Source organism: Lampetra fluviatilis, chromosome 21 (assembly GCF_964198595.1).
Source record: "Lampetra fluviatilis chromosome 21, kcLamFluv1.1, whole genome shotgun sequence".
NCBI classification, from domain to species: Eukaryota; Metazoa; Chordata; class Hyperoartia; order Petromyzontiformes; family Petromyzontidae; genus Lampetra; species Lampetra fluviatilis.
In genome coordinates, this window is record NC_136295.1 from 6,826,704 (window position 1) to 6,851,912 (window position 25,209).

Genomic DNA, 25,209 nt, shown 5'->3' on the forward strand with positions numbered 1-25,209 from the left:
AGAGGCCTTCGTCCGGCAGCGGATAGGCTGATGACATTATCGCACAGGGTGGTGCAGATGCCATTTAATTATCTAAAACTACCATTGGAACCTCATTTGCCAGTAAAAAATATAATAATTGGTTTTTTACCCTTCTATCTGGCAACAAAACTGACACCTTTTTTTACAAGGAGTCATGTTTACATAGACCACAATACCTGCAGTCATAATGCAAACAAAAAACATAACTCTGATAATGTGCACTGTCCTTGAAGTTGATTGGTCCACACCCGAGACAGCTTTCCTTAGAGCCTAGTCTCACATGGGTTGGTGCAGGTATTCTGGTCTATGTAAACATGACTCCTTGTAAAAAAAGGTGTCAGTTTTGTTGCCAGATAGAAGGGTAAAAAAACAATTATCTAAAACTAATTACGTTATACGGTTGACTTAAAACAGAAAATGTTAGGGTTTCAATTAATTGTTGGTCACAAGACATTTGTAGCACACTGTACAATGCAAATTACTCACGTGTAGATATATTTTTGTAAACTTTCCAACCCAATTACATGTTTTCAAATAAATATAAAGTAACATTTTCACACGTTTACTTCCGTTGTTATCATAGCTAAAACAAAGTTTTCTCTAAATCTAGATTCAAATCCAGATTAAAACAAAGTTTCGTTACGCAAACATGATGCCTTGAATAAAGGTGTCAGTTTTGTACCAGTTAAAAGGGTAAAAACCTACTAATATATTTTGCCACTGGTAAAAGAGATCTCATAGTGTAAATGCTTACCCCGAGCTCTCAATACTCTGATATTGCACTGTGTTTGAGTTGTACGCCTTCTGGTGTCATCTGGCCCTACACCAATGGGGACTAGGCTCTAAAGAAAGCCGTCTCGGGTGTGGGCCAATCAACTTCAAGGACAGTGCATATTATCATCCTTATCAGAGTTGCTTCTTTTTGTTTGCTTTTTTGACTACTTGTGTTGTGGTCATTGCAAACATGATGCCTTGAATAAAGGTGTCAGTTTTGTACCAGTTAAAAGGGTAAAAACCTACTAATATATTTTGCCACTGGTAAAAGAGATCTCATAGTGTAAATGCTTACCCCGAGCTCTCAATACTCTGATATTGCACTGTGTTTGAGTTGTACGCCTTCTGGTGTCATCTGGCCCTACACCAATGGGGACTAGGCTCTAAAGAAAGCCGTCTCGGGTGTGGGCCAATCAACTTCAAGGACAGTGCATATTATCATCCTTATCAGAGTTGCTTCTTTTTGTTTGCTTTTTTGACTACTTGTGTTGTGGTCATTGCAAACATGATGCCTTGAATAAAGGTGTCAGTTTTGTACCAGTTAAAAGGGTAAAAACCTACTAATAAAACAAAGTTTGTTTGGAGTTCGTCACACTGGGTGATGACGTCTTTTCACTTGCGAGACTCCACTGCCAATGACGTCATTGGTGACATGACGTCACGGCGGGCGGCGCGTGTATATATAAATGTGCAGGGTGGCTGACACTCCCTTCTCGGTTGGGACTTCAAGGCCCTGGTCATCAAGGTACGGCGCTGCTGCAATCCGCATCCATCCGCTTCGTTACTCGCTGCATCTCGCTAAAATTATCACCGCACGGGATACGGGAGGTTGTCGTCCAACCTCGTATGCAATCTCCATTATTTTTTATTTTAATAGTAATCGTGGGCGGTGGTGCAAGTGATTGGCGCTACGTGACACGCTGATTGATTTGAGCATGTGGTCGCACAGGCGACTAATGCGTTTGTAAAGCCGCAATGATCAATGCAGAGTCTGTGATTATGGTTAATACTTTTATCGGTAACTGTTTTTTGTAGATCTAATAGTTTAAATGGGCTAATGTAAACTGAGCCAATGGCCAAATTGCACGGAATTGCGCCGGATCTCTAAAGCTAAGGATTTCTGCCTCGATAGCGTTTGGCAGGCTACCTCCATCCATGACCATTTTAATAATGATGATGAGGCTGCCACGTGAGCCTAGTGGCGACGCACGGTGCGAAAGAAGTTAAACATGCATGCAGAGGGCAATGCAGCACCATCGGTTATGGCCATTTGACAGGCCCATGTTTACTGTATGTGCTTCTGGCCTCTAATCAAATCCGCACTGACCGGCGTGATGAAGTATGGTCAAATCCCAGCAATGGATTAACAGGCTGAATGGCTGAACGTGCAAACGTAACCTGGAGACGCTTCATTGTTCCTGCGATCCTTTATACAGATGCCATGGGCAGTGCCTTGCATTAAAAAAATATTTTCTTAAAGCTAGGTTCTTAAACCCAACGCATTGTCAATAACCCTGCCGGAACAGTAAATATATGTAATTGGGCGACGTTTCGCACGGTGACCCTTCAAAGCACGTCAATGGCATTGTTATTTTTGACGAATGCGATATTTTATTTGCGTGTGCACCACTGCCAACGCAGTGACTCCGAATCTTAAAAAGTAGCATTTGTTCGGCTAAAGTTATTTGTGAACGTATGGATCCCTCCCCACGGCCTACAGGTCCTAAGACTGATGACCATGCTTCACTTGGCTGATCCAATGCGGTTTTGTGAAGGCGGAGAGAGTAGAGGGGGGGTATAGAGAAGTACAGCGACCTTTTGAATAAATCACTTGCAGCGGCACTAAAACCGACCATGCTTGTCTGGAACCTCTCCCAATGTGGCAAGGTGACACGTGGCCGTCGCATCCTCGGGCCTCTGCCACCCTGAGCAAATCACATTTAACGATATTTTATATCCAACTCGTGGTAGGCGGAATTTTGTAGCCGGATGGCTTTCTTGCACCTTAAATACACGTAAATGCCCAGCCCTTTCACGCTGATGTAGGTCATGGTGGGGGGGGGGTATTCATACTTCACCATGCTGGTCAGTGCGACTTGGTAATGGCATGGGAGTTGATTTGGCAACATTCCATACAACAATTGTTTGTTTTTGTTGAACTGTTGCTCTGCTGCCCACCACGTGGCCTGCTGATGTAGAGGTGTCGTGGGCATGCAATATTTTAAACCGGATGCATTACATACATGGTCGTGAACTGACAAGGATTCTGCTTGAGTTTCAGTTATTGCAAACATTTGTTAGATTAAAAGCTGGTGTGTTGATCTGATCAAGCTATGACAAATATACAATTTGCCGAGTGTTTGAATCTGAAGGAAAACTGCTGTGGATGCAGTGAACTTGTAAAATATCACATAATCAGTCTCCAGTAGATGTTTTCAAAAATATTTTGGCCAGAACCTTGCCTGCTGTACGATTACGTGGTGTGCAGTAGAGGTCAGTGCAAATTAATGTACTGTACTGTACTTCTGCAGCATGGTGACGTTACATGCGCTATTAACATTAATTGCACGAGTACTTCTCTTATCTTCCAGTAGCTTGACAAAATGGCTGTGCATGACTACAATGTGCGTGCATTACAAAAAATAGCGGTGCAATTTACCATATTGTTTTATTGCATTGCTGTTGCAGGTGAAATGGCTGTGCCTTCAGCAGCGCGATGCCGTCCCCCGTCGCTGGTGAAGTTTTTTCAGAAGTGGCCCAGCGGCAGATCCTTGGAGAGCAACCAGAAGCAGGTGATTTTAAAGTTCTACGCGTGGCTCTGCAAGCAGATAACCCAACAAGCCCATGATGGCGTGCCACCTGATGGGTGGTGAGGAAAGGCATTAATTTACCACGGGAAGCATGAGTTTCGTTATCCCAATGCACTGTTAGACCCCTGCAGCCCAAAGCCAAAACCCCACGCAGTTGTAAAAGCCAAGCCTCTGGTAGCCAGTGACCAGACTGCACCTGAAATGTATGGAGTCCTGTCGACAGTCAGGCGGAAGATGCCCCACGGTGACATGCTGACTACTGAAAGTGCTCGAGTGTAAACAGGGAATCCAGATCTCCCAGGCCCCGCACGGTCGGTAGTGCAGCAGCTGATGGCCGAGCATTGTTTTGTGACTCGGGAGGGAAAGGAAAGTTGGTTGCGGAGAAAGACTACTTTTGTGTGCCGCTGACGTGGCTTGCTTAAAATTCACAAGCTACGCTCGAGTGGGAGTAACGCAGTCTTCCGTCACGAGAACGTAATAAGTAGTAGCTACCCCACACAGTTGGGGCCGGAGTGCAGTGCAGCTGATGTTGGGTTTATTGGTGTGACTGTGAAACGTGTAGTGCGTTCACCTCCAGTTCTTGGCATGAGTGTGCTGTGCGGTGCGCATTTGTGGTATGTAAGGAGGCAGAGCAACCGCCAGAGTTATGCCTTCGGTGCCAGCGAGTGTCCATCTTCTGGTTCCATCCTCATGCACTGGCACATTGCTTGGATTTTCTTTCTTACATTTCATCGTGCAACATTTCCAATGCAACCACATAGGTTTTTGTGGTTGGACTATGTATAGCGCTCCAATGTGTTTTTGTGTTATGTCTGACGTTTTGGCCCGAGTGTTAGGAACTTCTTTAAAAACAATGTTGCCTAATGTATAATTTAATGTTCAATTCCTGAAGAAACTCCCAGACATGCCAAAACAAACCAGGTGGTACTACAACCTGAACATGAAAAAATTAATAGGTCTACTTTTGCGTTTGAAAAGTATCTTTATCATCCTGCAACATACCCTTGAGACACTAAACTTGCTATTTTCCCTTTATCAACAAAACTAGTCTTAAAATTAATGTTGATATTGCTGTCTTTTGTGGCTTGAGTAATTGTGGCCTCTCATTTGCAGTGGGTGTTAAGCTGTCCTGGGTGAGGTGATGTAATGGATCGCATCCTGGGTTTGTGGACCAACCGTACAATGACGTGGTAAGTCTAAACACAATTCTTTCAAGAGAAAATCATCGTGGTAATACACGCTCGCCTATTAGACGAAGCCAGCTTTTGTAGTACGATGAGATGCTAGTGCTATCGAGAGCCATGGGCAAACTGCCTCTCCTGTGATGTGATTGCGCAAGGCATTTGGTCTGAGCGCACGGCGCAGGCTGTCCTGTTATGCGGGCCCCACAGAGTCTTTCTGTGTGGACCCGTGGAAGGGACTTCAATTTCGCCGCACGCGTGATTTCACTGCTTTTTCTCTGAGGAGAGGCATCCCCACCTAAGGCTTCTGGTGTCCACTTCACCATATTAATAAAAGTAATACTCCTTCATAGTCTTGTTTTGTATGGCCTATGTTGCTTTGTTGTGCAAGTTAATAACGTAAAAAAACGCTGCTTTTAGCTGGGTTATAAAAAGATGGTGCACAAGTCCCGAGCCTTTTTGCCAATTTAATTGAACTACCAATATATCTCTATTTTGGGTCTACCATATTGCCATCCCTTAGTGTAGTTGATAATGGTAAGGTGATGATGATAATCATGGGTATTCTCATGCCTGTATACCACTGTAATCTTGGGATATATTCTGTTGTTTGTACATTGTCGTAACTGGAAATATCGACCAATTCAATACCGAGTCGCAGTGCGTTGATCACTGCCGCTTGGTTGAATTATGATGCAGAAAGTTTCTGAAAAGGTCTTTTGACTTGGTCGTGTATTTATGGACTCGTAAAATGTTACTTTGCTGTATTTTGCAATCCCTCAATGAGTTGTGCTCTTTTTTTCCTCCTCCAGAATGAAAATGGTGCTTGAGTGGTAATGGACAGAGGCCATTCAAGTTGCAAGAATCTGCCAGTAAGTTTTGGGAATGTTCACTACCGTTACAGCCTGTGCTGAACATTCTGAGTGCACGTACATGACCTCGGGTAATGGGACTAATCGATTGTTAAGCCACTTTGTATAGGTATCATTTGTGGCTGGGTAACTTCTGAAAAAGAGTTATAAAGCTCAGTGGACCTTGCCTGGTATAATAAAAATAGTGTCCGAGCTGGGAGGAGAAATGTAGCAAATCGTGTAGTTAGGTTGTGGAGGGCACCTCCAGTTCTTGGCATGGTCGCGCTGTGCGGTGCGTGCCCGTGTAATGTACGGAGGTAAAGTGTCGCCCATTGCTATGCCTTCGGTGTCAGAGGCTTCCCTCTTCTGGTTCCATCCTCAAGCACTGGTACATTTCCTTGCAAGCTCCTCGAGCAAGAGATGCGTCCCACTCGCTCGTGTCTATCTAGCTTGCCATCATGTTGACCAGCAATTGCTGTGGGTCTCGTTTTTGCCTTGTACAGTGTGGTATAGGTCAACTATTGGTCTGCACGGTCTTTTATGGCAGGCGTGTACTTTGAGACGAGGCATCTCCCCATATTGTGGATGGTAGTAGTAGCTACTCGTTTTCTTTAAGCTAAGTAGAGTTTTAAACAAACCCTGCTTTTAATTGACCTATGAAAGATTTGTGTTTCAAGGGCTAGACCTTATGTTTTAAAGCCACCCCATTGCATAAAATAACACCAATATATCTCTATTTTGGTTATGCATCTTGATAGTTGATGATGGTAAAGTGGTACTGATAATGGGAGTGTATTCTCGTGCTTCTACACCACGGTCGGTGTAATATAAATGTTTTAGTATTTTCCATAATTTGCCATTGGAAATCTCGATCTTCCAATACCGAGCTGAGCGTGTTGACCACAATACTTGCCAGTTGATTGACGATGTGGGGACTTTGCTGAAAAGGTCTTGTGACTTAATGATAATTTTGAGGATAAATACATTTTTATTCACCGACATTTTTGCAATGCTTGATTGTTTCCCCCCCTTTGCTTTCCAGGTTGAAAATGCTCTTTGTACGATGACGAACAATGGCCATTCAAGTTGCAAGAGGATTTCTGCCGGTACGGACATTTTACCATCTGCAGAGTTTTCCAATATGCTCTGCCGTTACAGCCTGTGCTGGACATTCCGAGTACACTTTAGCTACGAGTGTTACCTATGGCCTGCATGTTTATGGCCTTGCTTAATGGGGGGGACTAAGTCCTATTGTATCCTAACGGGGAGGAATGTAGCGAATCGTGTCGTTGGGTTGTGGAGGGCACCTCTAGTTCTTGGCATGGTCGCGCTGTGCGGTGTGCGCCCGTGTAATGTACGGAGGTAAAGTGTCGCCCATTGCTATGCCTTCGGTGTCAGAGGCTTCCCTCTTCTGGTTCCATCCTCAAGCACTGGTACATTTCCTTCCAAGCCCTCAAGCAAGGGATGGCATGCCACTCACTCACATCTGCCTGGCTTGCTGTGTTTGTCAGAAATTGCAGTGCATGGAAGCTTTTGCCTTGTACAGGGTGTGGTAAAAGTGAGGAACCATTCGTTGAGACTGAATTCTAGCAAGGTGGTGTTCCATCTTTGAACCGTTTGCTTGCACTCCTCTCGATGCATTTCACACAGGATGCTTGTACATTCCTTGACATGGGCACACTGATTGTAGCGTGCTCGGCTCACATTTTTACCTTGCATTCGTTGTCTCTTTAAGACCGCCAATGTAAACTACAAACTTCAAATGCCCCTTCTAGAGATATGTTGAAAGGTGCGAGTGAGTTCCAGTCAACTTCGTGGCCATGTTTAATAGGTTCTTATTCGTGGGTGAATCCACAAGTGTGGGAATTATTTTACACTCATGTTACCTGATTGTTGCTAATGTGGGATGGCATTTAACTCCTTGCTTTCAAATTTAAAATGTTACTCGAATCAACATACCACTAACGTCTATAATTATCAAAGGGCAGTACAATCCTAGTGCTGTATTATGCTTTGAACATCTATGCACCCAAACTGCACTGACCAGCATGGTGACTGATAGTCAAATAACCCGCATGGCATTGGGAGTCAACTCGTGCAGCAGTGGATCGACGCACGAGGCTTGTTTGAAAAAATCTTTCAACCTTTTTTGGTCCAAACAGGAGGTGGCGAGATGAAAGCGGACGTCTCCACAGGCACGGGCTTGCCACCTCGCCTGCGGATTGTGATGACCTGTAAGTGACGCCGTTCAAGTCCCCCGTCTACCCTTGCTGCTGAATAGCCTTGGTTTTATCTGCCCCAAAGCAAATGCCGTTTTATGTCTGTGATATTCCTCCTACTAAGGCATGCTTGCACTACCACGTGGCAAGTTGTGTAAGAGAGGGAGGCAGAGGAATTGGCACAAGGGTGCTGTTGCCGTCTTCGGCTGCTGGGTGCGCTTACCATAGCCCCCCTGGTTTGCGCCACTTGCCAACAATAAATCATCGACAGCCTCGAATACTGCAGCCAAGTAGTTTGCCATTGGACAAAAGTTGTGTTCTAAGGCACGAGTGGGGAACCTTTTCTTTGCCGAGGTCTGAATCGGACTTTGAAATAACTTTGGGGATTACACATACACGCATCCATTCAAAATGCCAAAAGTTACACGTGCGTTGACTGCTTTTAAAGAGGCTTTTGCAGTGGTAGAACACAGGTGGCAAATATTCCCTCTCGTGGCTATACGACACTTGCAGGTTGCGGAGAGTTTTGGAGTGGTCGGGATGGCCACAGGCCACTATAAAGTCACAGGAGAGAGGTTCCCACTCCTTTCCTCAGGTTACAATCGGAATGGACCCTCCCAACGCAAAGTAAAACAGGCTGGTGAGCCAGTCTATGAATCGAGCATTCAGTAAGGGATTCGACGACACATTTGCATACGGAAATCGACATGCAGGATGCTCGCATTGGGTGTGTGACTGCATCCACCTGTCCCCGTGTTCGGGCTCGTACATCGCAATCGGCACATTACGGTAAACATTCATAACAAGGGTGGAACATTTTGCGGTGGTTTATTTTGGGGTCTTGTCTACTCTTGATAAGCGATGCCAGAGTTTCCAGGCATCGATAAGTAGCCCAATGGTTACATTTCAAATTCGTTTTCTCACAAACGATACATCTTAAGAGCTATGGGTGTCATTCTTATGTGTTTTTAATTAATGGTGTTATACTATACTGAGGTTTATCAAAGGAATGCAGTAGTAACAGTGCAGGATGTATTTATAAATTGTTTGTGTTCATGTGCTCTCTTCCCCTGCCATCCACCCTGCAGCAACATGGATACAAGGAGCAATGAATCCTGTGGACGAACGTGGCAAAGCTGTGCAGATATTTACTCCAAGTCGAATGCAGTGTATTAGATAAACACGTGTGATTTTGAAGTCCCAACCGATCCAGTATTTGCCTCGTCATGTGGTGTACTTATTGTTATCAATAAAGAAAATGCGAAGAGCACTGGCTGGATTCCTGTCGATTGTGTTATTACAAATAAGTGATGTGCATATATATGTCAACTGGTGCCAGCGTTTTACATTTTTCCTCAATCCAAATCAGTTGTGGCACGTTGATTTCCACTTGTAACCCAAATCTAATGCACCCATCTGGTACTCATTGTTTTTTTTCGGCAAAGTCACGTAGGTAAAATAAATGAAAATCAATTAAATCGCTACGTTTTGGAGGCAACACAAGCCTCCCTCATCGGGTGTAAAAAAAAAAACAGCAAAATAACCGTCTGGTGTCAGAGTAGCCCAGACAGTTTGCATAATAAGTGGCTCCGACACGGTAAGAACTTTACGTTGTTTATTAATAAATCTTCGGTACAGCTTGGTTGTCTCACTACGGATGTTACGCTTCCCCGCGCCACGTGGCGCTCGCCCGCTCGCTAACACGCCGCTGGCTGACGGCGCGTGAGGGAGCGGCTGGAGGTCGAGACGCCACGTGGGCGATGGAGATGGTGGTACAGTAGCGATGGGGAGCTCCTCTTGATCTTCAACACCGACCCCGCACCTTGCTCCGGCCCTCGCTTACATGCTCCCTGGCGGCTCAGCCCCCGCCTCTGACCACACCCCTCCCTCCTGGAACTTTCGGGAACGCTTCGGAGGCTTTCCGGGTGGATCCGCCCCACCCCACCTTTGCTCCAAATATAAACCCTACCATAGATAAACCAGAAGTAACGCCCCACATAATACAGGAGATGGCGCTCTCATTAGAATTGTGAAGTCTAGGCGTTGAATAATCTCCATGCTCAGGGCATGCCCTCCAATTTCCATGCAAAGGGTTCCAAGTATAACATGGCTGGAAGTGTATTTCAATGGTTCGTATTTTGGGTGAATTAAGTACAAAAAATTGCTGATGGGGTTATACTGGTAGGAACCTCATGGTTATACCAGCCCACGGGATTATTGTGTCCGTCCGTCGTGCGGGAAGGGGAGGGTGGAGAGGGGCTGGGTGGGGAAGGTGGGGTTGGGTGGGGAGGGAATGGTCACCCCGTGGTGCCCTTATAAAACTCAACGTTTAACCTACTCGCGCCGGCTTGTGCCAGCCCTCACAGTCGGGCATATTTGTGGAATACACCACGCCGCCGTTGACCCTGGCCATTGACCGAGCAACCCATCGTTCCTACCAGCTCCCTCCGCAGGAATGTGTTTGTTAAGTAATCATGGTTGACTGGGCAAGTATTCATTTGCTGTAATTTGAGAAACTGGTTGAGTTATTGGTGGCCGAAACCCAGGATTGAGCTTAGATCTCCGTGATGCTGGATAATTGTTCCAGTATAAAGAGATGAGCTAATAAAACGGTATAATCTGGACTTTTATTTTGCAGGCTGTGGGGTGTTCTTGCTGCATACACACAGTGGAGAATGCATATGAGGTCTATCTGATTTCAGACTGGGAGTTAAGTAATTAATCCACCTTTTTTGGTGTGGTAACCCTCCAAGATCACTCGTCCCCATATTTTTCCCCATTACTCCATCCCCTTTGCACAATCGCTTTGTGCCCTAGTTGGAGTTTTTTTTAGCTACCACAACTGCTAAAGCCAACTTTCCTTAATTGCATATTAAATGCCCCTAAAATATTCATAAGGAAATATAGCATACCGTTCTTGGAAAGTAGTTAACTTTTGGTAGGTGCCACTTGTCAATTATTGCTGGACAGTTTGGGCCAAGAGCCAATAGTCGGTTAATTTTAAAATGGTGGCAGATGCAGCGGGCAAGACCGTATTCAAACTAAACCTGAGACGTCCAGTAGGGACACTGGCTGTATACAACTACATGCTCGGGTTATCTAAGTGACATGCGGCTCAAACACGTTCCTTCGTAGTGGGCAGGTAGGAACTTGGTTGGACAGCGCATTCGTGCGATCCGGGTCACGCGGCGCAAGCTGCGTGGGGCGGCGCGTCACGTGGTGCTGAGCCCAGCCCGCAGCGCTCTATGAAATACAAATCGAGGGCGTGGCTATGCACGACAGACAAATAATCCCTGGTGGGCAGTGTGGAACTATTGTTCCTACCTGTGTACATATAATGGTTGAAGGATGTAATGACACGGTGCTATGGTGGTATTTTATCTCCCTTGCCTGTTGTGCAGGTCATGGGTTTGCCTATTCGGAGTTTGCACTCTCCTTCTAGTGCCATTAAATTTTCTCCATTTTCAAATCGCCATTTGGATTTGGCTAATGTAAATTTCCAAAAGCTACTTTGAGATATCTAATAAAAGAGCTCATAGCTCAGTGGGCTTTACTCAGTAAGTAAGTTTTAGTTTACCATTAGCATACAATCCATTAGTAATTTCTCCTATATCCATGCCACAACCACTGAAAGGGTTGTCCTTCCCAGAGAACCACTTGGACACCCGTGGCGCTGTTTAAAATATGCAAATTCATTGCAAAATAACACACGTGGAACTTTGTGTGGTTTAATGATGCTGAGGGTGTATACTTTTGAGGCAGCAGACTGGTGTGGGACGTTAAAACCATACACTCTTTTATTCAAGGGTAGGCACTTTAATTTGGTGAAATAAAAAAGAAGGTTCAATGTTCAAGAATAACAGAATTGATTAGAAAAACACTTAAAAGAATGCCCATCAAATGTGGGCGTAAAGCTGCGCATTGCTACCTGAAACCCAAACGACACTCGGATTTCACAGAAATGTTGCAAGTTATTTGCATAGCACACAGACCTGTACACAGGGGTACAACTTCAGCATTGCCACAACAATAGACACAACTGCAGAAAATAGCAGCTGTGACCTTTTCTATAACACTGGCAAGAAACTTCACTCATGCAAACGCATGAATTAGGCTCCGCAAACCGCACCGTTATTTTTTTATACTCCATTAATGTTTCAGCACCTTTCATCATAGCAATTTTGAATCCACCGCTGGATAAAGGCCAAATCGCCCATCTCCGCTCCAGACTTTTAACTGAAAATAATCCTGGACATTCTGATATTCTGACATTGGACATTTCTGCCAATTTTTTTTTCTTTTTTACTGCATTTGTATTAAAAAAAACAGCTGGAGCCTGAGAGACACCTGCAGGATAGAGGCAGTACAGCAAGTAAGTTGCTGATTTATCAGTGCTGAATTTCATTGTTCTCCCCTTCTACTAATAACACCACATGCAAAAACTAAAACAAAAATTGGACAAACTCCCCACAGCAGAACCCTTTCGAAATATTATTTGGACACAGGAGGATTCCCATGTAAACAAAACAAAACCATGAATACATCTTTAACGATGCATATTTTTAAAAGACCATATTAAACAAAAAAAACGTATTAAAATATAGTTTTAAAAAATAGCAACATCACACGTGCTTTTGAATTTTCCACAACATGTCCAACAACTACACCCGCCCTCGTCCGTTGAAACCGTGTTTAAATATCGTCCATGAGGCTCTATTTAACATTTCCTAACCACGCGGGCTCCTCAATACAGATATGAAAGGCACGGGGAGGTTAAGGCCTGCGTCGAAACTTAGCGAATAATCTTCATTTGCATTTTTTTTTAATGAACGTTCGCTCCACCGTTTGCGACATCTATTTCTGCCAGGAGAGGCACACGTTCGAGCGAGACGGAATTACGGTGGCTCCGTGTGGCTGAAGGACAGACTGCTTACAGCTGCTGGGGGAGGTGGCACAGCCTGAGCAGCAAAGCCGTAGGGAGGGCGGCAGGATGGCTGGAATGGGTGGGCAAACGACTGCGAGGGCAGGTGATACAGGAGGGGACCCCAGGAAGGGAGGAGAGGGTGGGGGAATAGCTGAGGGTAGGGGGGTGGGGAGTGTGGGGGGGGTGGGGAGGGTGGGGGGGGTGAACATCGCGTTGCTTTCTAGGGAGAGATACAGGCAACGTAGCTCATGTAGTTTCCTCCTCCCAAGCCTCATCACAGCTCATCGTGGTTCTCGGCATCCTCCTCCGCCTTCAGCTTGAATTCCGGCGCCGTGATGCGACCGTCCTTGTTGCGGTCCTGGTTAGTAAACATTTCACCAATGACCTTGTCCGGATCCGAGCCGGGGGCGAGCCGCCCCTTGCCGGCCGCCACCTCCGCCTTGAGGTAGGCGGTGAACTGCGCACACGAGACGACGACACAGAGGGAGGAGGTCAGAGGTCGGTGGCGAGTTAGCCCCGTCGCGTCGGGAGAGGCTAAGAGGGGGTTACACAGCTCCCCCCCCCTCTCCTGCTGAAAGCTCAGCCTCCCTTCTTAATACTTGTTCCATTAAGCAACAGGCAGTGCAGCCTTTCCTTACATGCATCGGGGTTGAACACTAGAGGACAATGCATGATGCAAAAAAGTAGACTATATTTCAAATGTGTTTAACGTTAACATTGACACGGTCATGCCCCTCCCCCCCCATTCACAAAATAGTAAAAAAGAACCGATTCTTCGATCAAATTGCAACCCAAAATCACGATGGTTTATCTAAATCCACAGGGTTGGGTAGAAGTGCGGAGTGGTCAACCATTACACCTCTAATTAACGAGCTCTCTCTCCTCCGCTATGCCCACCTGCGTGCGAGTGTATCTCACCTCCTCCAAATCAACATGGCCATCTTTATTGCTGTCCATGAGCTCAAAGAGGTTGGTGGGCACATCCCCGTCCCAGATGAAGAGGTATCCCTCGGGCAGGCCCTCCTGCAGAGCCACGAGCTCCAGGTCAAACACGAGCACGGCGCTCCCTGGAACGTCGCCATCTGTGAGGAGACACCGGGAGAAACGCGAAAACGAGCATTAAGTAGAGGCACACACCCATAGAGGCGCAGGAAACTAACGCACGGGCGGATAGAGCAAATACAATTATTAGCACGGTTGGCTACATACGGTACGAAAGAAGTTCAGCATATGTACATATACGTGGGTCCTGATAACGGTGCCAATGACACAGAGAAAAAATGGCATGAAGACATCACGTGACGTATGATGTCACATGGCCTGCCAGCAATTGCTAGTTTCATTATGTGGCCTGCTGCTAAATGCAGTTGAAGAATCCAGCTCAAGACATGTTAGGTGACTTGTCAAGGTCTCGGCCCGATGCTTTGGCCAAAGAGAAACGTTATAAGACTCCTGCAAACGTGGCACGAGGTGGAGTGGGGGTAGGGAACCGAGTAAAAAACAGAGATGAAACCAATCCGTGCGGCACTGGTTTGAAATCCCTCACCGATGCCCTGCTCGCCGTATCCCAGGTGCGGAGGGATGATCGCCATGCGCTTTTCGCCGACACACATTCCCGTGAGCGCCTGGTCCAGCCCCAGCACCACACGGCCACTGCCCAGTATCAGGTCGTACGTCTTTCCATACTTGTGCCTGTCCCACGCGCACACGTCGGCACAGTGTGTGTGAGTGTGCGCAGAAAACAGAGCAAATACGCACGCAGGTGCTCAACATGTGTGATCGCATTCGCGCTCTTGTCCAGACACTGCTGGATGAGAACCTCCCCATGCTGTGTCAGTGGTGAGAGGTTGTTTGACCGTACTTCAACCATGATGGTCGGTGCGAGTTGGTACGCAAACACTGGTCAGTGAGGGGTGAAGGTGGGGAGCATAGACGATGGAGTTTGCTGCACTGCCCTCTGCTAACCACCACCAAGCCCCACAGGAGCCATGAGCAATCTGCTGTGCATGGTGATCACCTATTCAAGTACTTTCCAGGCTCAACCCTGCATGGCTTTCGAGATCTGGTGAGATCGGGTGCATTCCGGGTGACTTGGGTCATAGGCCCGGTCATGGTCTTAGAGATTCATCCAAAAGGGTAAGTGCCGCCACGAATACGGCGCTACTTCCGCCATTTTCCCACCAAAAATCGTTGTCACATTGCGTCGATTGACTTACGGGGCCTGAGGGCACATCTCCCTCAACGTGATTATAAATGGCGCGACAGGCCGCCGTGAGTGCACCCAAGATGGATCGCACGGGTGTCGCGTGCCCATCGTCCCGTATCCGCGCATGTGCCCTCACGAGGAGTCGAGCGGTGAGCCGTCCATGTAGGTCCCGTTGTAGTGCACCTGCACCAGGTCTCCCTTGCGCGACTTGCGGAAGCACTCCTCTGGCTGGAAGTAAGAGTCCGTCTGCACCTCGTCCTTGGGGTTGTGGAAGTCGATGAGGTTGATGTCGAACACCAGCACGGCCGAGCCCGGGATGGAGCCTTGCATGATTCGGAGACACAAGCAGACACGACGCTTAAGATAACCAGTTTGGGGTATATGCTAAGCCTCATGTTGTTTCGATGAATTCGATGTTTTTGACAAGAGCAACGACATTGAGGAAATCCAACCGATAAACATGAGCAAGTGCAGAAATGAGCGTGTCTGTCTAGACCTCTGAAAATACGAAATGAAGCAACAAGAGAACGAGTGGGACAAGAGGTGGTGACACTGATGGAGATGATCCAAGAAAGATGACCCCGGCGGTTTACACACGTGTCCAGATTTACACGCGTGACCAGGTCTACGCGCATGTCCAGGAGGGCAACATATGTGCTGGGTTGGCATAGCGAAGAAAGATATCAGACAAAAATGGCGACAAGTAAGCTGTGAAGCTGGTGCGAGACAGAAATAGGAGAGATCAGCCCCATCGTCTAGAAAATAAGGGGAATTAACGAAGGAGATTGTGGTCATAACCGGGCCTGAAATTTCCCTACCAACGCAACAGGCTAAAAGTAAGCACAGAGCTCATCCAAAGGAGGAGTTTGTGGAAAAGGAGGTGGACATTTATGGGTGCAACTCAAGTATCCGGGCTATCCCTCCCCACCATTACCCTGCATCGTTAATCGAGAGCTGACCGTACATTGAAGTGTTGCCGCATGGCGGAAACCCGAGCCAACAGAGTGTGCCGCTGGATGGAAGCTGCTGCAGCAAGGTTGTGTTCCGCGGGCGCGTCGTACCTGTGCCGCCCTCTCCGTAGCCAAGGTGGGGCGGGATGGTGACGATGCGGCGCTCGTTGACGCACATGTCCAGCAGCCCCTCCTCCATGCCCGCGATGATATTGCCCAGCCCCAGGTAGGTGTTGTACGTCCGGTTGCGCGAGTGGCTGCAATGCAAGAATTTGGATAAATTACAGCTCGAAGAAATGAAGCTACAAGCCCGGCTGTCAGGTGATATCCGAATTGGTCCTGGGTTCGCTCTAGACCCCAAGCTGCACTGACCAGCGTGTCAGTGAAGTATAGTCAAACAACCCCCCATGGCTGATGCCGCATGCCATGCCCTTCGATAAAGGACTGCGCATTTTTTTTTATTTGTGACATATGTTGAACTTCTTTTGCACCGTGTGCAGACAACCGTGCTAATCGGAGGTATGGGGGAAGGACAACAAGCTGAACACAAAAAGCAGTTCAAAATAAATTAGTTTTCAATCTGCATGATTTCAAAGTGCATAGCCCCAGTGACTTCCTAATATCGGATGGAAGAGCGTTCCAGACCGCCGCAGAAGCGTGCGATGGTTGGGGGGGGGGCATCTTGCGTGGCACTGCGAACATTGTGAAGAAGGTCGCACCTTGAGTCGAACGGGGTCCCATCGAGCAGGGTTCCGTTGTAGTGGTAGCGCACGTAGTCACTCGACTTGGTCTTACGGGTGCAGTTCTCGGGCACGAGGTACGTCTTAATGTCCACCCGGTCGTTTGGGTTGTGCAGGTCCAGCAGGAGAACGTCGAACACGAGGCTGGCCTGCGCCGGGATCACGGGGTCTGTGCGCGTGACGCCGCAGTAAGGAGACAACGAGACACACAAAATGTAGCACAAGGATTACGGGCAGAAACGCCGCCAGCGCAGAGTTGGCATTCTCACCCTGTGGTCAGCATAAGCGTGCACAACACAGGAGGATATGTAGATGTATAGCTGCTTTGTCAATCCTCTGCTGGATGAGAACCTCCCCACGCTGTGCGGTTCAACTCTACTGAGCATCTTTCCGAGATCGCATGATGCAAACACAACGCCGCTCTGTTTATATGCAATGAAGAAGGGCTATTGCTCGAAATGTCATCTACTCGTGTTGCTGACAAATGTGTCGAGTTTCTTTGTTATTTGCCTTTTCCGAGATCTGATGAGATCAGGCACAATGCAGGTGATGGGCGAGCGCCATGCGTGACACAGGCTGCTGCGAGGATACATTGTGAGCAGAGAGCAGTGCAGCAATTTCCACTGTTGTACTGTGCTACATCCCAACGTCCGTGCTCCCCACCTTCACCAACCTGCACTGACCAGTGTGAAGTATGGTCAAATAATCCCCATGACACGCACTAAACGTCAGACATCATGTTAGACAACATGTGGTACAACTCAAAAACACACCACAGAGCTATAGAGGGTCCATGTGTACCGAAATAAAATTGAGAAAAAGATCCCCCGCAGAGCCTTTAACAGATTGCTGCGGCAAGTGCTGTTAGCGAGCACCTATGAAGGCTGGCACGGCACACGAGGGGGTGGGGGCCAACTCCACTGTCGGCCACCTTTGTTTCCCCAGTGCTGATGTTCACACACCACACCAGGTATTCATTTAAGTCCGAGTTTACCTAAAGGAAGCCCAGAACCGGTTCAAATATTCGCCACTGTTATAGGTCAAAAATGAGAATTGAACTCGGCTCGCCGGGTTTGCAGCACAGTGCGCTAACCACCCACTACCCGACCACCCCCCAAACTGTAACACACACACACAATGAGACAGGAGGGGCCATACGCTCACCGTATCCAGACTCTCCGTAGCCCAGTTGAGGCGGGATGGTAACAAAGCGCCTCTCGTTAACGCACATGCCCAGCAAGCCCTGGTCCATGCCCGCGATGAGCCAGCCCATGCCCACGTACGTGTTGTACGTCGACTTGCGGGTGTAACTGTAGAAGGCACAGTGGGATTGGGTTTGGAGCGACAAATTAGTTATGAAGGATGGGGGGCCGAAGACAATGGAATTCAGGGTGGCATGTTTTACAATGATTGCCAATGGTCTAGAAACATGCCACTCATTCAGCTCTGTCGAACTGGTGGCGTAAACAAGGCTCAGAACATTGTTCATGCTGTGAGTTGGTCACATGACATGCATGCAAAGCATGATGGGAGTTGTGTCTTCCTGCTGATTTTAAGCACACCTTTCCAGTGTTCTTATATCTCAATAATGAAAAGCGGTAGCCAAGGAATGCAATGCATTCAAGGGTACGTCAACCGACGAGTTGGAGTTAAATTAACGCATATACAGGTGCTTGGGGGATTATTACAGTGCAAGATTGTGAAAAGTGGCCGTCAACTTGAGGACGTCTTCAATCAGCAGTGGATTGACATGGCTCATGATGATGTTTGGCAAAGGATGAAATAATCTTCGTGCCATCCATGTGCAATTTCTTAAATACAGTTGCTTCATCCTAAAAAACGCGAATTATAGATTTACTCTATTTAAAGGTGAGGTCTTGGTCAAGTGGCATTTCATTAAACACTTTAGCTAACACAAGTAAAACAGTAACATCTTTTGGGGAGTTAAATCGGCCCTTGTATATTTTAATCACAGAAAGATGCATGTGAGAAAAAACAGAAAAAGTGCAGCAGCAGGTCGCTGGGTGCTTTAGGGTCAGAGGTCAGAGTACTGAGGTGGCAGTACTGAGAGCCTGAGTTTGAATCCAGGTATCAGCCACTTGTGGTTCAACGGGGTTCTCAAGTATAGCAAGTTGGTAGTTTAAACTCGGTCACCGAGGACTGTACAAAAACAATCATCTTACATGTTGGTATTTCACTTGATCTGGTTCACCAAAGTACACTTCACTCTTTACAGGGCCAGCTGCCACTGCTGTCCCTTTGACGACACTGCAGCAGGGTGTTAGAATTATTTGAGATGAACTGTGATGCCGAGGCACTCTCTAAGGCGCACCGCAAATGCAAAAGTTGAATCCTCATCCCTTACCTGGAGTCGAAGGGTGTGCCATCGAGCAGTGTGCCATTGTAGTGGTAGCGCACGTAGTCGGTGGACTGCACCTTGCGCTCGCATGGTTCGGGCAGGGAGTACGTGTGCACGGCCACCTTGTCCTCGGGGTTCCACACATCCACGAGCAGCACGGAGAAGAACAGCTCCGCATTGGCTGGGATCGAGTCGCCTGCACATGTGGTGGGAGACGGAGAGAAAGAGAGGAGGGAGATTCAAAGCGCTCGCCCGCGTCTCCACTCTGTAGCACAACCGCGAAAGGCCGCCGCAGTGGTGCACCGAGACGGTGTTTGTCCGAGTGTCGCGTGCGAGTGTCCCGTACCGAGGCCCTCCTTGCCGTAGCCGAGCGCCGCGGGGACACGGATGGTCCGCAGCTCGTTGACGCACATGCCCAGCAGGCCCTGATCCATGCCGGCGACCATCAGCTTCTTTCCCACAAACATGTTGTAGGTGGAGCCCTTCTCGTAGCTGCACACAATAGCAGGAGCAAAAAAACACAAAAACATCTTATTGTGTTAAAGTGTCCCTTTGAGAGCACCACGCCGCTGCTGATTTATCCAAAGACGGCTGTCCATCATTCCGCGTATGGCTGAAGAAACCAGATGAGCAATGTATAAAAGAAAAATCATCGAAGTTTCTCCTTTGCAAAATGCACGCGTGGTGTTTGAGAAAGAGTGACCTGCCCTGGAGAGTGGCCAAAAAAACATTAAACCGAATGCCTGCTCCCTTGAGACACCTACTGACGGAGTGATGAATGACGATATTTTTTAAATTACCTTCATGCTGTACTACTTTTTATTTCATGGAATGTTTGTTTTCATCATCATTACTATAATCATACTACTATTGTTAGAATGAAAGACTTTTGTAAATGATTCCACTTAAAATCTGAAAACCAAAAGTGGTACACATTTGAGCCCTTTCTGTCCGTGGCAGCCTTCATGTATTTACAGCTATGGTGCAAAAGACATCTCCAAAGCTATGATTCAGAAATATCCATGTAAATACTGTAGATGTATTTGCACATGGGCGAAACAGTAAAGGATTTTATTAATAATACGTGTGTATTTATAACTACATGAGAAATAATTAAAAAGCCTATTTTACAAGGAAGAATGTGGTGCAAAGGGGAAATTACAAACAGATGTGTGAATTCATTGGTTACAGACCTCGGCGTTTTAGCAACAAAACACTACGTGTTACAGCCATTTGACAATTCACTGCTGCATCATGAAGGCGTCCAGATGCCATTTATTTCACGAGGGCACAGTTTGACAAAATTTCATCATTCTGTGTAAGTGAAGTTGAGGGTGGTGTTCATGACCTCTGCAGATGTAACAAATCACTGATGCTAGCTGTGACCCAGAATACAACTCGGATCACCGGGTTCATAATGCAGTGCGCTAACCACTGCGTTACTGCTTCTTGGCAGAAGGGGGACCTCACCTGGCATTTTGCCTAGAGCCTTCAATAACTATTTGGCGGCCCTGCTAGGCAGCTTCACTGTATGCTCATTCATTGATGTGTCACCAGGACACACGAGGTTTACAACAAATGTGTTAAATAGTCCCGAGAAAAAGATATAATGATTGACGTGTAATGATGAGCACAATATCTTGACATCATGAAAGAATGGCGTAGCACAAACTAGTAAATGTCCTTTCCCACTGACTGTGGTCCTGGTGTTGATCTTACAATTCTATGACGATAGCCATGTACAGAATCAAACTTTGTCTCGCCGAGTTCGTAGCAGTGTGCTAACCATTGTGCCACAGCTCTCCAACGTAACATTCCTTGCGCCTAAGTGAATTAATGAAAGAAAAAAAAAGATGCGTTGCTTAACGGAATCATGCATTGGATCTCTTTTGGCAAAGGGTGTCGTCATCTGCCACAGGCATGTCAGACCCCCTGAAAGAAGGAGGGCCATGGCGTGACTTCCATATGTGAATCCCAGTGGTGGGGATGGGCGCTCTAGGCCACCAGATAGCCCTTAGCGATTGGTCAGTGAAAAGCAGAAACTTTTTCTGCCACGTTGGTGATATATTCCACCCACTCCATGCCCTTGGAAAACTGCTACGTGGCCCAATTTCCTTGCAGACAAGGCACCCAATTTTGCAAATAGATATAAACGAGCTTTATTTATAACTTATATAAAAAACGTATCTGTGCAATTTTCAGTGTTGCATTATAGGTAATAACATGTACAATTCTCTCTCTTTTGTATCTCCAGTTTGAAAAAGAAAAAAGATTTTCTCCCACCGGCTTTCAGGCCTTGTAGACGATTGTTAACCAACTGTATATCTCAACACAAAACACATCTGCACTGGTTTCACCATACTGGAGGTAATCAGCAATACATAGAAATACCGTGCAATTGATTCAGCTGGATTTCCCACTGGCAACTTTCTGGAGACAAAGCCATTATGGAGATAATGGAGCAATTGCTGATATGCATTAATGATGCCGAATCAGTTTGATACTTAGTAAATGGTCTCGTGACATGATTGCAGGTTTGTAGTAATGATGATGTCGGGGTCTGCTATGTTCGATACGACGTCAATTGTTTGGTGATATTTTTGACACCATTTAATGTCCACCTTAGCAACACCTAGCGACGTTGAGGTTCGTTTGGTGACATTTCAACTTGCAAAGAGTACTATACCCATATCTGCATTTTCCATAAATATGCTACATTTATCTGTTGATATGAAAATTTCTTTGTCAAGGCGCTCTTCCTCCCCTAACCCAGCTTAAATATACGCTGCCAAGCTTGGTGGTGTTCATTCAGACGCTGTCTTTCCGACAGACCTGTTCTTCACCTGAGGACGGCTGCTTGCGTTGTGGCCGAAACGTTGTGAGAATTGTATTATTTTATGATGTTTTATTTTTATTATTTTATTATCTCCCTTCTACGTGACTTTACCGAAAGAACCAAGAAGATGAATCCCTGCAGTCACGAAAGCTTTATATCGAAATTTTGCAAAGAGTTGTCGACAAACATCAACGCACCAAACACCGGCGGCCGGAGGGGAGAGGAGAGAGGGTAGCGATGCAAAAAAAGCTGCCTCGAGTTTGGAAGACGCAGGGAAGGAAAGGACAAGAGTCTAAGTGGTTGACACAAACTGCAAGGAGATTTCAACGAGGGAAGCGGCCACGTGCCCCAACGGCAACGTGAATTGCGAGCGCGACTCGGAGCAAGAATGTTTGGAAGTCTCAGAAGAGGCTTGTTGCGGCAAGTTTTGGCTTATTGGTGGGCCCCCTGGCTGCGTGTAGCTGCATTGTGGTGGATGTGTGTCTCCTTTGTGCACTGTACTTCTTACTTCTTGCCAGCGACTGTTACTGCAGAAATATGCGAACAACGTAGCATGTGTAAAGTGTCGATCACACTGCTGTGTGTGTCAATAGCGTATGCACGTGACATGTTTAAAGCTCCGACGGTACTGAATAATCCTGACGCCTGTTATTACCATTAAAATATGAGCGATCCGTTTATAGATACCCGGCTGGTTACAAGTCGGATAACTCACCGACGAGACATGAGCAGGGTATCTAGAAATGGATCCAAGTTGAAATCACGCCTGCCGCATGTTAACATAATAAACAATCCCGTCCCGACGTCTTGTCGCAACTGCGTAACTAACAACAACAATTTAATCCACTGCTGGCTGGATAAGGCACACGAGGTGGGGGGGGGGGCAGCACAACCACGCCCGACCGCCTTTGTCTCCCTCGTGGCGACGTTTACGACAACACCGCACCAGGTGTTCATTCGAGGCCGAGTCGACCTAGAGGAGGCCCAGAGCCCGTTCAAATAATCGGGAATAGAACTCGGGGTCACCGGGTTCGTAGCGCTGACCGCTACGCCACCGCTCCCCGGCCACTCAAATCTCTCACTCACACAGAGAGTGACATAACACACAGAGGAGACACACAGAGAGGAGACACACAGAGTGACAACACAGAGAGAAGAGACACACACAGTGACATAACACACAGAGGAGACACACAGAGTGACATAACACAGAGACACACACACAGTGACATAACACAGAGAGAGAGAGAGGACACACAGAGTGACATAACACACAGAGAGAGGAGACACACACACAGAGTGACACACACACAGAGGGGACACACACACACAGAGACAGAGGACATTTTGCAAGTGCGCATGTCGTATTCATCTGCCTGTCACCGACTCCGCTAAGAGTAGTCGAACTTTAAAAATGTCTCGGTTCATTGGAAAAACATTTTTTGAAAAAAAAATGTAAAAAAAAATGCTCACGCTAACACATTCCTAAAAAAAACAGTTACGGGAAGGAATATTATTGTATTAGTTGTTACACATCTCGCAACGTTAGGGCAATGAACAGCTGTGACGTGCACACGACCGTGCAGTTACTGCTGCTGCTGTTTCACGCAGTTCATCAGCAGCTGCTTGCCATCATCCATCCACTGCTAGATGCCAACAATTATTAACAATTCGCATTAAAAAAAAAAATCAGTGCATATTCTCCCAGCTTGTGACATCGCTCACACCGACAAGAGTAGGGGTGCTATTAATATTCGTCCTATTCTCTATCCACTGCTGGATGACAGCCAACCTCGCGCGGTTCGGTGACCACTCTCCACTGATTGTTCAGCCGTGGCCGGGGGGGGGGCGTTGAAGCGGATTTAGAAGCGACATTTAACGCGTAACTTAGAACTCTGCAATCGAACAAATGCGAGTAGTAGGTTTCGTTTTGGTGGTGGTGGTGGTGAAACCCGGGAGCATCATCCGTGAGCGGGGTTCCTGATGAGTTTGCGGTGATTGGGGAGGCGCCGCTTAACAAAATGCGAGTCGAAAGTTTCGTTTTGGTGGTGGTGGTAGTGGGGAAACCCGGGAGCCTCATCCGTGAGCCTCATCCGTGAGCGTGGTTGCCGATGAGTTTGAGTGGGTGGGTGAGTAGGCACCGATCACCTGCTGGTAGTGTTTGGTTGTTGGTGGTTGTGTTTGTTGAGAGATGATCGTCTTACCTGGAGTCGAACGCCTTGCAGCCCTTCAACGAGTGGGTGAGTAGGCACCGATCACCTGCTGGTAGTGTTTGGTTGTTGGTGGTTGTGTTTGTTGAGAGATGATCGTCTTACCTGGAGTCGAACGCCTTGCCGCCCTTCAACGTCCCGTTGTAGTGGAAGCGCACGAAGTCACCGCTCGCCACCCGCCGTGGACACTCCGCCGGCGAGGAGACGGACTTTACCTCCACCGCATCCACCGCCGCCTTCTTGCCAGACGCGCCCGACACGGTCGTGATCACTGCCACCGCCGCCAGCAGCAGCAGCAGCTTCGTCACCGTCATCAACGTTGTCGATCCGTCGCTGATCGACATCGTTTAAGTCGTCAAACCTCGGGCCAGCGAAGGGAGGAATAAATGGAAATTCCGCTAACTCGGCCAAGCGGAATTTGAGATTAGCGGTGAAGCGCTGGGTGGTGTTGAACTTTCACCTTCGTTACACACCCCTCTTACTCAAAAGCAAACTAAGTTTTATTCTAAACCAAACTTGGATTTAATTTAACCGTGAAAACTTTCTTTGGAGGCAACTCAAACAATGGAAAACGTTCGCCCTCCTCCTCCTCGGTTGGGGTTTGCGGTTTTTTTTTGTGTGTTGTTGTCGCTGGCCGCTCGGTGTCGTGGTTTTCTCTAGAAGGGAGCGAAGGCGGCGATGCTGTAGGGGATGGAGGGGAAGAGAAACGAGGGAGGGGATGATGATGAGGAGGAGGGTTGATGATGGGCGGGACTGATGGGGGGAAACTGGAGAGGGGGAGAAGCCACGTCTCTGAATTCTTTGCACGGTGGGGCTGGGCCCCTTTTGGTGCTTCACTGTATTAGGGGCAGAGGCAATACCCCACCCCACTTCCCCACCCCACCTCCAGCGTCTCTCTTGCAACAAAGTTGCATCGTCCCGCTAGCTTGCCCCCACCACCCCCTTGTATGTAAAGGTTGATCCAGATGTCGTGTGACCTCCTACCCACCACCTCCCACTCCACCTCATGCCCCCATTCAAGTCTATAAAAACTTCATATATTTTTTTAAATAGGAAAGGGTTTATTTAAAACGGATTAATATGCAAAAGGGGGAAGAAATATCGGGGTCTCAAAAGAACAGAAACCTC

General features: G+C 47.2%; 1 protein-coding gene, 1 long non-coding RNA gene and 3 other non-coding genes across 6 annotated transcripts; 4 read left to right on the forward strand and 1 right to left on the reverse strand.

Annotated features, from left to right (window-relative positions):
* Positions 1-1,456: 1,456 nt before the first annotated feature.
* Positions 1,457-9,120, forward strand: LOC144938178 (uncharacterized). Its single transcript, XR_013637819.1, has 7 exons — positions 1,457-1,540; positions 3,484-3,587; positions 4,719-4,795; positions 5,599-5,658; positions 6,680-6,743; positions 7,800-7,871; positions 8,945-9,120. It is a non-coding gene; the product is annotated as an uncharacterized LOC144938178 (long non-coding RNA).
* Positions 4,176-4,311, forward strand: LOC144938304 (small nucleolar RNA SNORA57). Its single transcript, XR_013637838.1, has one exon. It is a non-coding gene; the product is annotated as a small nucleolar RNA SNORA57 (small nucleolar RNA).
* Positions 5,899-6,033, forward strand: LOC144938302 (small nucleolar RNA SNORA57). The gene has a single exon (XR_013637836.1). It is a non-coding gene; the product is annotated as a small nucleolar RNA SNORA57 (small nucleolar RNA).
* LOC144938303 (small nucleolar RNA SNORA57) lies at positions 6,944-7,078 on the forward strand. The gene has a single exon (XR_013637837.1). It is a non-coding gene; the product is annotated as a small nucleolar RNA SNORA57 (small nucleolar RNA).
* Positions 9,121-11,651: 2,531 nt separating the features above from the next.
* Positions 11,652-24,789, reverse strand: LOC144938179 (peptidyl-prolyl cis-trans isomerase FKBP9-like). Of its 2 annotated transcripts, none has more exons than XM_078865967.1 (10): positions 24,187-24,789; positions 19,382-19,527; positions 19,042-19,231; positions 17,841-17,986; positions 16,656-16,845; positions 16,048-16,193; positions 15,123-15,309; positions 14,327-14,472; positions 13,699-13,862; positions 11,652-13,237 (listed from the first exon to the last, which is right to left on the reverse strand). In XM_078865967.1, the coding sequence occupies exons 1-10, from the start codon at positions 24,423-24,425 to the stop codon at positions 13,055-13,057; spliced, it is 1,737 nt and encodes a 578-aa protein (XP_078722093.1). In that variant the 5' UTR covers positions 24,426-24,789; the 3' UTR covers positions 11,652-13,054. The 2 variants fall into 2 exon arrangements, with proteins under 2 accessions (XP_078722093.1, XP_078722094.1); XM_078865968.1 differs by lacking the exon at positions 24,187-24,789 and adding an exon at positions 24,076-24,092.
* Positions 24,790-25,209: the final 420 nt, after the last annotated feature.